General features: G+C 43.0%; 1 protein-coding gene across 7 annotated transcripts in view; it reads right to left on the bottom strand.

Moving 5' to 3' along the window:
* Window positions 1–15,859, bottom strand: part of LOC106572185 (ral GTPase-activating protein subunit beta) — a 40,510-nt gene that overhangs the window by 21,270 nt on the left and 3,381 nt on the right. For 5 of the 7 annotated variants that reach the window (XM_045696032.2, XM_082962065.1, XM_082962066.1 and 2 more), the window contains exons 4-18: window positions 14,829–14,995; window positions 11,575–11,761; window positions 9,656–9,787; window positions 8,996–9,174; window positions 7,200–7,348; window positions 6,685–6,910; window positions 5,478–5,513; window positions 4,413–4,614; window positions 4,023–4,190; window positions 3,476–3,590; window positions 3,004–3,151; window positions 2,839–2,903; window positions 2,556–2,700; window positions 1,638–1,759; window positions 154–336 (exon numbers count right to left, since the gene is read on the bottom strand). In XM_045696032.2, the coding sequence (XP_045551988.1) occupies window positions 154–336; window positions 1,638–1,759; window positions 2,556–2,700; window positions 2,839–2,903; window positions 3,004–3,151; window positions 3,476–3,590; window positions 4,023–4,190; window positions 4,413–4,614; window positions 5,478–5,513; window positions 6,685–6,910; window positions 7,200–7,348; window positions 8,996–9,174; window positions 9,656–9,787; window positions 11,575–11,761; window positions 14,829–14,995 (2,224 nt within the window). The remainder of the gene's footprint in view (window positions 1–153; window positions 337–1,637; window positions 1,760–2,555; window positions 2,701–2,838; window positions 2,904–3,003; window positions 3,152–3,475; window positions 3,591–4,022; window positions 4,191–4,412; window positions 4,615–5,477; window positions 5,514–6,684; window positions 6,911–7,199; window positions 7,349–8,995; window positions 9,175–9,655; window positions 9,788–11,574; window positions 11,762–14,828; window positions 14,996–15,859) is intronic. The other 2 variants (XM_014146115.3, XM_014146118.3) reach the window with 1 other exon arrangement.

The following is a 15,859-nucleotide window of genomic DNA, read 5'->3' as shown; positions in this document are numbered from 1 at the left end:
ATCAGTGCCAGGAAGAAAACATGTGCAGGTGTGAACACAAGAAAAGACAAGGACTTTTCCCCACCCTACTGTCCAGACAGCATATGGCCATCTGCTAAATCCTTTTACTTTTACAATCTGGTTTGGAATCCAGTCTAGACTGAGGTGACCGACCTTCTCATCCAGCATGTCTGGGTGCTCAGTCAGCCACACACACAGACACTGGAAGGCTGCTACGATCATGGAGTGGAGGTCTCTGGAGTGAAGGGGGGCCGGCCGGCTGCATTGGTACACGATGTAACCACACACTGAGCTGACGGCACGCTTACGGTCCGCAGAGTCCACACACGCCTTCACCTGAGGACACAGAGCCAAAAACACACTTTAGATATGTATGTACAGTGGTTTGGTGGATGCTAAGCCTTAATACACTCCTTTTCAATGTGTTATCTTTTTATTAAGGGTTATCCCTTGCAGAAGAGTGTTTTACAGCTGGGTGGAAGTTGGGTAGTGGCTGGGTCTGGTGTGGTGGACTGGTGTTAAGTCTCAGCATGTGCAGTGGTGATAATAACAATATACCGTAATTTCCGGACTATTAAGCGCACCTGAATATAAGCTGTACCCACAGAATTCATTTTTTTTATTTATTTTGAACATAAATAAGCTGCACATGTCTATAAGCCGCAGGTGCCTACCAGTACATTGAAACAAATGAACTTTACACAGGCTTTAACAAAAACACTGCTTGTAACAAAAATAAATAGGCTTCAACGAAACACGGCTTGGAACAAAGATAAATAGGCTTTAACGAAACACGGCTTGTAACAATTTTTTTTTTAATTAGCAGTAAGCTTTAGTTGTATTTTTGCACTGAGTCAATTCCTCACGCTGCTGTTTCCAACATCTTATCATCGACTCATTAAGACCAAGCTCCCGTACAGCAGCTCTATTTCCTTTTCCAACAGCCAGATCAATCGCCTTCAACTTGAAAGCTGCATCATATGCATTTCTCTGTGTCTTTGCCATGATGAGGGTGACAAAATGACTACCGTAATCAGAATGAAGTTTGAGAGCGCTCGATTTAATCTAAACAGTAAACAAAAAAGCCGTTCGGAAATTTCATTGGTCTAATGAAAGCTTCATGCCGCCAAAAAACTGAGCACGTCACAGAATGTGTATTTTTGGAAGCAAAAAAATAGAAAGCGGGAAAAATCCATATATTAGCCGCGTCATTGTTTAAGCCGCGAGGTTCAAAGCCTGAGAAAAAAGTTGCGGCTTATAGTCCGGAATTTACGGTAATGGATTTATACGTAATGAAGGTAGGTTGTGTGTTGGGGTGTGTGTTAAGTCATGTTAAAGCTGGGATGTCTTTGGGTACTTAGGTTAGAGATGGGGTGGGAAAGGAAAGTTGGAGTATATTGAAGTTCAGTATACTCCAACTTCATCTCGAAGTAAAGTCTAGCTTGTGTTAGGATAGTGTACAGTAGTTAGGTCTAGTTTAGTGTAGTTAGGTCTAGTTTAGTGTAGTTAGGTCTAGTTTAGTGTAGTGTAGTTAGGTCTAGTTTAGTTTAGTGTAGTTAGGTCTAGTTTAGTTTAGTGTAGTTAGGTCTAGTTTAGTTTAGTGTAGTTAGGTCTAGCATGCGTTGTTCTGTTGTCACCTTGGCCAGGCCAGCCAGCAGCTCCAGGGCGGCCAATGAGATGCTCATGTCGGACCTCCACTGGGAGTTGAGCCTCTGGGTGACCAGGTGTATGCTGCGCACCAGGAGGCCCGCCGCAGTATCTGTAAAAGCTAGAGGATGTAAACCCCGAAACACCACCACCAGCACAGATGGACCACCCCATTACACATTATCTGAATAATGACCTCAATAAGATCTGATCATGTGGCAGCCTGCCATAACACAGCACACAGAAGATACACTAATCATGTGAAATATCAGATGCAGTGTGAAACTGGAAGTAAGCGTTAAACTCAACAGGTGAAAACAGAATTCACACAGTAGGAAAAAAATAAATGTATTTTTAAGAGAACTTTATCACATGTAGTCATATCAAATATAGTGTTGAGGGATAGTCTTTTCCAGTTCAAGACCGGTAGCACAGCATCACAGCAAACAAGTGTAGTACTTGCATCACATACAGATCATTTTTACCCAGCGCTTTTTAACTCTGTATATCACTTTCACCACGTTGGCTATGGACAAATACAGTGTTGTTAATTGAGACAGATGCATTTCTAGAACATTGACCAGGTGTCAGTACTTGTGAATGGAAACAGCAACGACATTCAACATCTGAGTGAAATGAATAGGCTAAATAAAATGATTGTAGTAATGGCTATCGTGCTAAACAATACATAGCATGCCTAGTCTGACCTTAACGCAGCCTGCGTGTGAAAATGGCTATTGGTTACAATCGGTTATCATAGTAACAGTAGATATAGCAATTGTGCTATCGCTAGCTAGTTAGTATGTAGTAAGTCCTTATTGTAGTCTGTGACGTGGCTACAATCAGTTATCATAGTAATGGTTATCGTACTCAAGCTAGCTAGTTATAATTTAATGGACTAGCTTTACCGTAGTCCCGCAGTAGCGCCTGGGCCGGGCGCTCTGAGTCTGGGCTGGTGGCCTCAGTGCCAGTGCTTCCCCCGCTAGTAAAGCTGAAGCTACTGCTGGTGCGGCTGTGGCCCCTCAGACCCGCGTGGCTCCCATCCACACTGCCCTGGTACCATACAAACACAGGGAGACAGAGCGCATTAGCAAAGCCTCCAAATTCAACTCCATTGAGCCATTTGTTTATTTGAGTCAACGACGGTAGTTCGGTTTATATCAACACCGACAGAAATCCTAAAGGCCTTACCGTTTCAGTTTGTGCACCTATGGACTCCAACAGTGCAGAGTCTTGAACAATATTAAGCATTGCACCTGAAAGGATGAACATTTTGATTTAATACATGTAAGGGACACAAAAAAAAGACAAGAGAGCGAGAGAGGAAGAGAGAGAGAATGGTACTGAGTGGCAGACCTAGGATGAGCTGGGTGTTGTTGGGGTCCGTCTCTGTCTGCAGGGCTCCGATGAGGACGTTGACCAGACGTAGCCTCAGGGACAGGAAGGAAAGGGACTGGTCGTGGGGTGCCCCATCATCATCACTGAACTTCCCCTCCAGAAGAACCTACACATCAATCAAATCAGTCAATCTATTGATCGCCCTACCCACAACACAAAATCAAGCCAACATAACTACAACTGAAGTTAACAGAACTGGTGTCCACCACATTATATTTAACTGGGCAAGTCAGTTAAGAACAAATTCTTATTTGGTTAATGGCCCAACGCTCTAACCACTAGGCTACCTGCCGCCCGGTTATCACTCTTATCAAGGTGTATTGGGAAATAATATATATTAAAAAGCATGTTTACTAGACTAGATGATGTAATGTAGTCACCAGACACTTAAAAAAAAGCCAAGGTTGTAACAACGCAACATTTTCCATACCTCGGATTTGACGTTGCCAAAGTGGTGTGGGAGCGGCAGCATGGCCAGTAGGATGTGGATGGAAGCTCTCCTCAGGTCAGTAGGGTTCACGTACAGCTTGAACTTAGACAGCTCCCTGTTGCAGAGGGGGACAGTATCCTATAATTAGAATTTCTAGAGCATAGAAATTATCTGAATTGTATTGCTATGGTTGCTCAAGGAATTCTCATTAAATGGCATTAGCTAACATTACAGATATTATTAGCCCCTGGACAACAGATGGTCACAGCACCAGAATGGTCTGGTTTTTCGTCATTGTACCCCAATCATTAAACAGCTAAATTGTTTATTCATGTGTGATTATTATTTTTTTTTTTAAATCTGACTTAGCTTTCGCATTTTTTAGGAAAAGCGTTCAAGTAAGCATTTCTCTGTACTGTTTATATCTGCTGTATCTTGTTTACGTGATAAATAAATTGAGATTTTATTTTCAACATCAAGCCTGGTTCACATTTGGTAGTTTTAGAGGATTGTACATAATATATATATATATATTTTGTATGGTCACCTGTCTGGCAGAATGGTCTCCAGAGCTGAGATGAAGTAGGGGACCACCACGTTGACGCCCTTCAGGTCGGAGCAGAACAGAGAGGAGGAGTTGAGGATGATGCTGGAAAGCACAGGCCTGCAGATGAAGTCAGAGATCTGGAGGCCCTGGATCAGAACCATGTAGAACCTGCGGGGGAAAAGACAGACGTTTCTTCAGATCAAAATAGGAACCATAGCGATTGAAAATATTCATTCAGGTAGCTATATCAGGAGCCTGACAGATTCAAGACTAACACAATTAGCGAATAATTGAAGGCTAACACAAACGCAGAGTTAAGATACCGCCACACGTTGGCCCACATACAGCAGCGCTGCATGCTAGCGCGCTAGGATGAAACTGCCGTTTTACCTGGACAGGTAGACTGGGAGAATGTCCTCTCCAGTCTTCTTACTGCAGAAGATGCGGCAGAGGGTGCCGCAGGCCTCGGCACGGCCCGCCTCGTAGCTCTCGGGGAACTCGTTGGTGTCGAACATGGGGTTTGACACCATGGAGTCGGTGGACATCTGGGATCCCTTCCTTCTCAGCTCCAGACCCACCTGAGTGGCTATAGCTGTGGAGGGGACAGAAGGAGACACGGGAGTGAAAGGAGCCCGGAATGGGACATTCTCAAACGTGAACTCGTGAAAACAGATAGAAACGAAGACAAACACACGTACAAACACATTGAAAAGTAACCAAACACACATACACATTAAAAAGTACACAAACTCAGGTAAATACTGTACACACAAACTGTGCAGACACAAAACGAGACAAGGAAAACAAACCTAAATGGCTACAAACGCACAGACTCACACACACATTTACACATACGTATGTAAATCAGCAGGCGCACAAAGAGGGACGGCTGACACAGAGTTTGCCATAAAAAGTGTTATCTTTATCATGGGCTAAGTGAATTGAATTAAGGTTTAAAACTTTTACGTGAACATCTTTTCCCAACACAAGTTGCGAGAAGACGTCGGCGCAAAATCTCTGTCAGCTCAGCTCCCTTGTACTTGCATTATGACGTCACTCAAGGTACAGACATTTACTTCATGCATTGAGGCACCAAACCAAAATTCTAGAAATGTATAAGTGAACTGACAACACGAGGGGAAACAATATGAGAACAATGCGCTGAATTCAGGGCAAACCAAAAAGCGTTAGTGGCACGATAGATAAAAAGGTCAATGGAATATGGTGGTGTGGTCACAAACTGGCAACGCTATGTCGGGACAGTGGCGAGGCTGTGTGCTCCCGTTCCATTTCCAACCCGCAGAACATTGAGAGAACATTGACGCAACGCTCAAATGACAGTGGTGGGGGTAAAAGGTAACGATGATGGGCGATGATGACCATGGAGAAATGAAACCAAAGCAGGATTCAAAGAACTGACTGCGAGTCAAGAGAAAAGCCGCAGCTCCTACTTACAAGATTTATAAGAAAGGAGAATTTGGATAAAAGAGGCTGCAAGATAACAGAAATAGTGGAGAGACAAATCAAAGCATATCAATATTTTCTCAATTCATTCTAAAATGCATGAATTGTGTTTTTCCTCCTCAATGGATGACCTTTCACCCTGAAACATCAGACATGGTAGACACGAGTCAGCATGCAGGACAGACACAAGCACCAAAACACGAGATAAGAGACAGTCCTGGACATCATGATCCTTTTCTACCTTTTTATATGTGCTTAATCAGTGTTCCTCAATCCTGTTCTTGAAGAACTGCAGTATTGCAGGTCTTTCTCCCAGCTTAGTGCCATCACACCTGGGTCGTATTTATTTGGCACCAAACTGAAGAAAATGGACTGAAACAGGGACTGACTACCCGAACTTGTCCAATAAGAAACACCCATTTTCATTCATTTTTAGTTGCAAAACATTTTGCGACTGTGAGCCCTAATGAATACCACCCTTAAATCAACTGATCTCTTCTTGCCCTTGGTGAGCCGAATCAGGCAGATCACTGCTTATGGCTCTCCAGGAGCAGGATTGACGATCAACCCTACAATAGTACCGTCATCTCCTACAATCATAAGGCACAAGACGGAACTACACAGAGACATGCAGAAGTTCATTGTGTTTATCTGACTGTATAAATTCAATATTGTGACCACTGCAATAAAACGCTGCAGATGGAGACATTGGGTGTAGTGACTGGGGAAATGCGCAAAGGCGCGTCTATATTGAATTCTCCATCCTACAGTGTTCTGTGGAGTGGAATGTCAATTAGACTAACTGATATCAGAGTGGTCTCCACACAGTGCTTTAGCAGATGTGAAAAGTAGTGAGAGAAAAAAGAAAAACCAGTCTTCTGACCCCAGCCCACAACACACACAAGTCCAACCCTTAACCCAACACAAAGACATGCATCAAACCCAACCCAACCCCCCCCCCCACACACACACACACACACACACACACACACACACACACACACACACACACACACACACACACACACACACACACACACACACACACACACACACACACACACACACACACACACACACACACACACACACACACACACACACACACACACACACACACACACACCACACACACACGGTAGAAGCTTGTCCATCCAGTCAGGCAGGCAATCAGTCAGTCAGATCAGTCATTGCTTACCAGTCATGCTGGGGTCTCGGCTCAGGCCGCTGTGGAGCTTGCAGTGCACCAGCGCCGCGTCAAACAGCCACTGACCGAAGAGGTTGAGGATGCTGTTGACCTTAGGCCTGGCGGGGGCGGGCAGCGGCTGCATCTCCCAACTGCTCTGGGTGGGGCTGGCCAGCATGGTGGGTGACGACGACAGCTGCTGGGACGCGGACACTTTGGTCGGCTGGGCTGCACTGCCCTGTATGGGGGGGGTAGTCTGAGTTAGAGCACAGGCATTCAAATCCGGGCCGCTAACAATTTTTTATTTCAAATACTTTAGCGCCACTGCATTGAGCTTGCTCTGGCGCGATTGAACCAATGGAGTAGTAAACCCCACCCTGTCCGGGCACTCCAGGCAAGCGAGATTGAACACTCAAAGTACTTGAAAGAAAACAAATTCTGTTTGAAACCAGGTCTGCTAATGTAAGCACAGAACACAGGCCAAGACGACATACGCACATGATTTGTAGGCTATACAGTTGACTTACCGTTAAACTCTTGCTGGCGGTTTTGGTGACCACGGTGTGTCGCTGCTTGCGGCTGTGTGGGGGCGTGGTGTTGTTGGAGGAGGGTGGGGACATGCTCAGTCTGTTGACCGGTGTGGGCGGGGCACTGTCGACCCTGGGCCGTGATATGCCTGCGGAGGAGAAGGGGGCAGGTCCCAAAAACAAGACACACCCAATAGTCAGAATAACCAATGGCTGTGGTGTGTCCTGCCTCAATTACAGTGGAAAAACAAGCCTCTGTTCCAATACCTTTGACATGCCATAGATTCTCCCTTCCTTCCTTCCTTGAGGTTATCACTGATCTGTAAGCAAAGGTATTGTTTCCACCCTATCGCCTTCAGTAATTCAACGTGATCAGATCAGTGATAACCTCAAGGAATGGAAGAGAAAAAAAGTGCACGTTTTAGAATACCTCTTTCTGGTTTCCCTTCAGGTTAAAACTTGAAGACTTCTTAAGAGGTAAGAGAGCAACATCCCATGTAAATAGGATTGCGTTAACCCCATGTTGGTCCAACCACACAACCAATAGGTGTTAATAGGCAGGTTATAGAGTGATATTACTTGTGCCTGTGCTTTTTCAGGACTCATTGACACACTTAAAACATATCTATTAGGGGGTATCAATTAACTTGTTATGCCCAAACAACAGAACAGTGCTACTGTGGCATCAGCAGTCAATGACAGCCAGTTCAACTAGCACAAGTCATATCTTGCAGCTCAGTTTAACCCATTTGAACCATCAAATCAACCGAAACAGCCCATTTGATTGTAATAGCATGCCCCTCAGCCCAGTTTGACTTGATAAAACCTCCAGGGGACCATGACAGAACATCCTAAAAACGTCCTCGGGACAAATCGGGAACTAGAAAAAACCTCCAGGGGACAACGACACAATGTCCAAAGAACGTTAAGGTGACCTTCAGGGGACCATGACACAACGTCCCAAGAACGTCCTGAAAACATCACTGGAACTATAAAAAAGGTTCCCTTGGGACCATCATGCGACATTCTAAGGCCCAGTAACATGAAAGTCCTAAGATTGTCCTAAAAGGCCCTATATGTTCGTCAATGACGTCTTGGGAATGTACAGGTAAATAGACAAAGGTCCCCCAGAGAACGTTCCCTTGGGACCATCAAGCAACGTTCTTAGAATGTCAGTGGGATACCGTAACACAGAAACCCTTAAGGAACGTCGCTGAATGTCCCTCAGGACGTCCCGTTTACTGGGCTTAACCAGTAAGCAATCCATGCTTTGATTTAGTTTCCAAATTCTAACGTTTTAGCATTTGTGGCGCAAACCCCATTCAAGTCATGGTACCGATATTAGCGAGCAAAAATCGATTGCGAAGCTCAACAAAATCACTTTTTTCCCCACAAATGCTAATGTGCACATTAGCATGTGGAAACAGTGCCAAAATTAAAGCAAAGCAATAGATTGATGTCATACCTTGTCCATAGACATCTTATAGGGTAAGGAACACAATATATAATTTTGTAATTTGGGTGAACTATCCCTTTAAGGCACAAATGTACACTTTTTTCAGTTCAAACGGCTGACAAATACTGTATGCAAACAACTTCAGACCAGGGTTGGGGTCAAATCCATTTCAGGGAGTAAACTGAATTCCAATTACAACTTTCCTGCCTTTTAATAAGGAAAACAAAGTGGAATTGGAATTTGTTAACTTCCTGAATTGACCCCAACGCAGATTCAGACTATTGAGGTGCACCGTGTTGCACCACCACTTGACCCTGAGTGACGGAAGTCGTCTTCTCACCCAGGAAGGCGTCCACCAGGCAGCTGACCCCCCGCATGGCCCTGAAGAAGATCTGGGGAAGCTGCTTGAGGCAAGGGTGTAGCACTACCTCATGGGGGATGCCACTCGAGTTGAGGAACTGCTCCTGGAACTTGGGCGTGGTGCTCACCAACGTCGGGTTGCTCAGATCCACGGGGTTGCTGCGGAAACCACAAGGGACAGGAGAGAGAAGTGAGGATGGATTGACACACACTGAGGGCCTGTATTAGTGGGTGGGGTTGACAATGTGCTGGGAAATGATGTCTAGAACACTGAATGGCATTAGGCACAGCAAAAAAAAAAAGGGGTTGTATTCACTAGGACACGCAACAGTCAACATTTTTGCAACAAAACAAAGTTCTTATTGGTCCAGTTCCCTCAATGTTTCAGTCCGATTTCTTCCATGTGGTGCATAATTAATACAACCCAATATTTTGTGGCCAAGAAATAAAGTAGATGAGGAAAAGAGGGCATGTAAGGACATCACCAGGGCCCATATCTACAAAGCATCTCAAAGGTGGAGTGCTGATCTAGTATCAGTTTTGAATTTTAGATCACAATGAATAAGATTGTGTGGACAAATCCTAGACCAGCACTCCTACTCTGAGATGCTTTGTGGATATAGGCCCAGGACTTCTCTACCTCAGCATGTGGAGGAAGCGGAACCAGGTCTGGGCCACACAGTCGTTGTCCATCTCTACTGGAATCAGGTTGGCATCCTCATCAGGGACTTTAAACGGGGGGAACGAGGGGCCGTGGGTGAACCGCAACAGCCTGGGTGGAAAGTCAACACACAGACAAGACACACATGCAGACACACATACACACAAATTAGTATGCCCATTTCCTCCTCTCTGTCATTGTTTTAAATTGATAGTGGTACATCCTGCAAAATGAAATAGCAGATAGTGTTTCTCTGCTCTCACAGTTCTTTTTAAACCAACTGAAAACTTCAGAGGTTAGCTATAGTGGTGTAAAGTACTTAAGTAGTACTTTTAAGTTGTTTTTTGGGATATCTGTACTTTACTATTTATATTTCAAACTTTTACTTCAGTACATTCCTAAAGAAAATGATGTACTTTTTACTCCATGCATTTATCCTGACACCCAAAAATACTGTGCACATTTTTTTTTATTTTTAGCAGTAAAGGAAAATGGTCCAATTCACACACTTATGAAGATAACCTCCCTGGTCATCCCTACTGCCTCTGATCTGGTGGACTCACTAAGCACAAATGTGTGTTGGAATGTGCCCCTGGCTGTCCATAAAATATTATATAATTGCCTTTTGGTTTGCTTAATATAAGAAATTTGAAATGATTTATACTTTTGATGCTAAGTATATTTTTGTAACTACATTTCCTTTTCATACTTAAGTGGTTGGAGATATCCCTCCAGTGGTGTGGGGGCTGTGCTTTGGCAAAGTGGGTGGGGTTATATTCTACCTGTTTGGCCCTGTCCGGGGGTTTCATCGGATGGGGCCACAGTGTCTCCTGACCCCTCCTGTCTCAGCCTCCAGTATTTATGCTGCAGTAGTTTATGTGTTGGGGGGCTAGGGTCAGTCTGTCACATCTGGAGTATTTCTCTTGTTTTTTCCAGTGTTCTGTGTGAATTTAAATATGCTCTCTCTACCCATTCGGTTTTCAACCACCAGAACACCTGCTTTTACACTATGATTTGACTATTAGATGTTGAATGTTTGTTATGAAAAATATTTTTTTTAAATGGAATGTTTTTACCATATTAAAATGAGAGTTCAGTTCACGTAACAGGGTGGACCTTAAAAGGAACAAGCTTTTTTGACTTGAAAATGAATCACTAATCTTCAGAAATGACTGTCAGAGACAAAATTACTACGGCTTTACACTGATGGTGAAAACTCGAAATGTTGGGGTTAAGTGGGTTAAAATCCTTCTAGAAGTCACAGAGGGACATGTCCAAAAGCTGAATTTTGGCACTTTAGCAAGTCTTTATTGCAGATGTATTGAATGTTCAATGTGGTCTAAATTAAAAAAGGCACTAAATTTAATATAACAGGCTTTTAAAATTCTATATTGGTGCACAATGTCTACTTAAAATATCAAAGGGAATCAAAAAGGGACTCATTTCGTGGAACGACCCCTATACTGTAGTGCTCACCGAACAAAATGGTCTTTATCTTTAATCCAACCTAATTGAACAGAATGGTACTCGAGTTTTGTATTTTTTGAGTGTATAAATAAATACCAACAAAGGAACACAACACATTGACCATAAACTCTTCCTCAGAAAGTGGGAAAGAAAAGAACGCCCAGGTTCCATGTTACAGGCCCCCCCCCCCAAAAAAGTGGGTGATCATCAGTCACCTGCTAGCGTTGGTTTTCCTTAGCAATGCTAGCGCAACCGGGCCCTTCTGTTTGTGAACCTCACCCCTCTAAGCTTGGATGTCAGTCGGTTTATCCAGCCAACTCCTTAAGAAATTGTCATGCCAAACATTGCAATGACAGCAATGGAGTTTGCAAGAGCACCAACAGATCTAAGAGCAGGTTACATCACTCTCCCAATCAGGATAAGTCAGTCACCTGGAGGTGAGGGCGCAGGCCACCCTGCTCCACTGCTCCACCACGGGCGGGTGGTGCCTCCAGTTGGCCAGCATCTCCTGAGCAGTCTTCCAGTAGGGCGGCGTGGGGAAGCAGCGGGCGCACGCCAGCAGCCACACCTCAAAAAGCACCGCCATCAGCTTCTCCGCCAGCTTCTCTGCCACACCCACTAGGCACGGGGGCAAAAGAGGGAGAGGGTCAAAGGTTAGCAGGATATGTCAAGCTCATTGGGATGCTGAGAGTCATTTATGTTTAAATACTCAAATTAATATCTAGGCCATCTATTTCTAGTTACTCAAATAAAATGAATACTAGCATAATAAAAATAACATGCTTATGGTGTAACAGTATTGCTTCTGTCCCTCTCCTTACCCCAAACTGGGCTCAAACCAGGGACCCTCTGAACACATCAATAACTTATATTTGTCCTGTTTCACACATGTATAAGTGTGTATTATACGCATGTGTGAAATGGAAATGTGTTGTTTGCATATCCCAACTCCCCCTGAGACACCCTCGAGGCGCTGACAAGCCTTCTTCAAGACTGTACGCATGTGGGCCAATTAAGTTCTGAGTGATTTGGACACGAAGGGATTTGAAGCTCTCAACCCACTCTAGCCCCGTTGATGTGAATGGGGACGTGCTCACCCCCCGTTTCCTGTAGTCCACGATCAGCTCCTTGGTCTTACTGACGTTGAATTGCAGAGCTACTTCTCGGTCTCAGAGAGAGTGACGTCACCAATTGAATAATACTAGCACAGGTAACTACAGTGCTTTCAGAAAGTATTCATAACCATTGACTTATTCCACATTTGTTACAGCATGAATTCAAAATGGATTAAACAGATTTTATTTCTCACCCATCTACACAGAATACCCCATAATAACAAAGTGAAAACATATGTAGAAATTTTTGCAAATGTATTGAAAATGAAATACAAAAATATCTCATTTAAATAAGTATTCACACCCGAGTCAGTACAAATGACAGTTAGTCATTAACCTAATTTCTGTCAGGCAAGTCGGAACCATAGGAGCATGAGGCGGGAGAGCCTTTGTTTTGCCTTGAACACTAGTGCTCCCTACTCTCCCTGTCACTATCTATACGACCCGCTTTGGCTATCAGCTACACATTTTTGCCCTATCGCCAGCTTAGCCGACTGACCTGGTTTTGTGACTGCCTCCAAATCTATACATGCTGCTTGAGTTGAGATATTTTGAAATTAGTGTGTTTCAGAGCGGAATCTTAGCGTGTTTAAAGTTTTTGGTAACATTGTATAATAACTTTCATGAATAACCCATTATACAGTGCCATCAAAATGTATTCACACCCCTTGACTTTTTACATATTTTGTTGTGTTACAAATTGGGATAGAATTTTATTTATTTTTTCTTCGATCTACATAAAATACTCTAATGTTATTTTTTAAAGATTAATGAAAAATAAAACAGATATATCTTGATTAGATAAGTATTCAACCCCTTGAGTCAATACATGTTAGAATCCCCTTAGGCAGCGATGACAGCGGTGAGTCTTTCTAGGTAAGTCTCTAAGAGCTTTCCACACCTGGATTGTACAATATTTGCACATGATTCTTTTCTAAATTCTTCAAGGGCTGTCAAATTGGATGTTGATCTTTCCTAGTAAACCATTTTTTAAGCTGCCATATAATTTCAAGTAGATTTAAGAAAAAAACTGTTTGACTTGGAACATTCACTGTTTTTCTTGGTAAGAAACTCCAGTGTAGATTTGGCGTTGTGTTTTAGTTTATTGTCCTGCTGAAAGGTGAATTAATCTCCCAGTGTCTGGTGGAAAGCAGACAACCAGGTTTTCCTCTAGGATTTTGCCTGTGCTTAGCTCCTTTCCGTTTATTTTTTATCCTGAAAAACTCCCCAGTCCTTAACGAATAAAAGCATACCCATAGCATGATGCAGCCACCACCATGCTTGAAAATAAGGAAAGCGGTACTCAGTAATGTGTTGTATTGGATTTGCCACAAACAAGACAAAAAGTTCATTGTTTGCCATATTTTTTTGCAGTATTACTTTAGTGCCTTGTTGCAAACCGGATGCATGTTTTAGAATATTTTCATTCTGTACAGGGTTCTACCTTTTCACTCTGTCAATTGGGTTAGTATTGTGGAGTAGCTACAAGGTTGTTGATCCATCCTCAGTTCTCCTATCCCAGCCATTAAACTATGCAACTATTTTACAGTCCCTATTGGCCTCATGGTGAAATTCCTGAGCGATTTCCTGCCTCTCTGGCAACTGAGTTTGGAAGGGCGCCTGTATCTTTGTAGTGACTGGGGGTATTGATACATCATCTAAATCTTAATTAATAACTTCCCCATGCTCAATGGGATATTCAATGTCTGCTTTTTTTATTTTTACCCATCTACCAATAGGTGCCCTTCTTTGCGAGGTATTGGAAAACCTCCCTGGTCTTTGTGGTTGAATCTGTGTTTGAATCGCACTGCTTGACTGAGGTACCTTACAGATAATTTTATGTGTGTAGTACAGAGATGAGGTAGTCATGTTAACCACTATTATTGCACAAAGAGTGAGTCCATGCAACTTATTGTGACTTGTTAAGCAATTATTTACTGCTGAACTTATTTAGGCTTGCCATAACAAAATGGGTTGAATACTTACTGACTCAAGACATTTCAGATTTTCATTATTAATTCATTTGTAAAAATGTACAATTCCACTGACATTATGGGGTATTGTGTGTAGACAAGTGACCCAAAAAATCTAAATGTTAACTATTTTAAATTCAGGCTGTAACACAACAAGATGTGGAATAAGTCAAGGGGTGTGAATACTGTCTGAAGGCACTGTAGCTAGTCATTTCAAATCGGATACACTTCATTTGCTCAACAGATGCAGTCGGCGGTTAAACTGAAAAGTAGTGTAATGTGGGACTTTCAGTGCACAGATAAGTCATGTTATGCAGTGGAACCGATGTCTGATTGCAGAGTCAGTCAAACCCCTGCTATACTACACCTTTACTGGGGCCATGTTCAGACCATCTATTCCGAAGTTCTAAAAGGGCTAGGATATGAACAATCTGATAAAGGCACCAAACCGAAACAGGGAGGGACTACCTGGACATGCCCTACAAGAAACATTCATTTTCTGTTACAAAATGTTTTAAAACGTTGTGTGCCCTAATGAACATGACCCTGGGAAACCCAGTGAGATGTGGTTTGGTGAGATGAGGAGATGGGGCTGACCTCCGATGGTGGGCGGGGCCAGCAGCGTGTCGTTGATCCGGAGCAGGAAGAGCAGCAGTACCTCCCAGGTCTCTCTCACCATGGAGACGGACTCCCTGGCCAGCTTCTGTACTGCCATCAGCACCTGCTGGCACAGTCGGATGTGGCTCAGACTGTACTGCTCCGGCCTGAGAGAGGGAGAGAGAAGAGAAGAAAGGGTGTGTGGGGGTATGAGAAGGGGGATGTGGTAGAAGAAAATAGAGAAGAGTGTTTGAGGGAGTGTGTAATATATATATATATATATATATATGAGAGAGAGAGAGAGAGATTTGTTTTAAATCTGTTTAAAAAGCTGATAAATAAAATTGGTACTGGCCCATTGTCCCCCCAAAAAAACATTCCATGGCGAAATAATGCTTTTTAGCCTATTCATTTGTTGAAATTTTTTTTTACCGGTCATGCTTATCTATGGGTTAATTTGCATAATTTTGTGGAATTAAATTGGCTCGTGTATATTCGTTATGCATCTTATGTAACACACACACAGATACAGAGCCTTCAGCGGAAAATCTGTCAGACAGGGCTTTTATAAGCCCAATCATTGCACAACAATTCTAAATGTAATCTTGTGTTAAAAATAGTTTTTTGGCCACGATTAAAAATAGCTAATATTTGTATTTCTCAACTGGTAATTGAAGTGCACTTCCCATTCGCCAGTCAAATGCATAGGCAAGGACAGGCTTCATCAGTGCGTCACACCACTTTGCAATGAGAAAACATATAGCTACTTAATTGTTTGAAACCTGAACGTTTTATTACATATTATATTTTGCCTAGGCTTCAAAGTAGCCCAGGCAAAATTCTACCATATCCGGACGCAATTGTTTTAGAGACTTCCAGATGCCATTGAAACCGGTAGCCTATTTCTCTCATGTTCTATTGGTTATTAACTTTCTTTCATTGTCCGGTGGCTAAATGCACATTCGCGCATAGCCTGCTGCCTTATGCGAATTGTTGCGCTAATAATGTTAAGAAACAACAGTTCATCATTT

This window comes from Salmo salar, chromosome 15, assembly GCF_965601325.2.
Source record: "Salmo salar chromosome 15, fSalSal1, whole genome shotgun sequence".
NCBI lineage: Eukaryota > Metazoa > Chordata > Actinopteri > Salmoniformes > Salmonidae > Salmo > Salmo salar.
The sequence above is the reverse complement of the archived record's forward strand: the minus strand, read 5'-3'. Positions and strand labels throughout refer to the sequence as shown.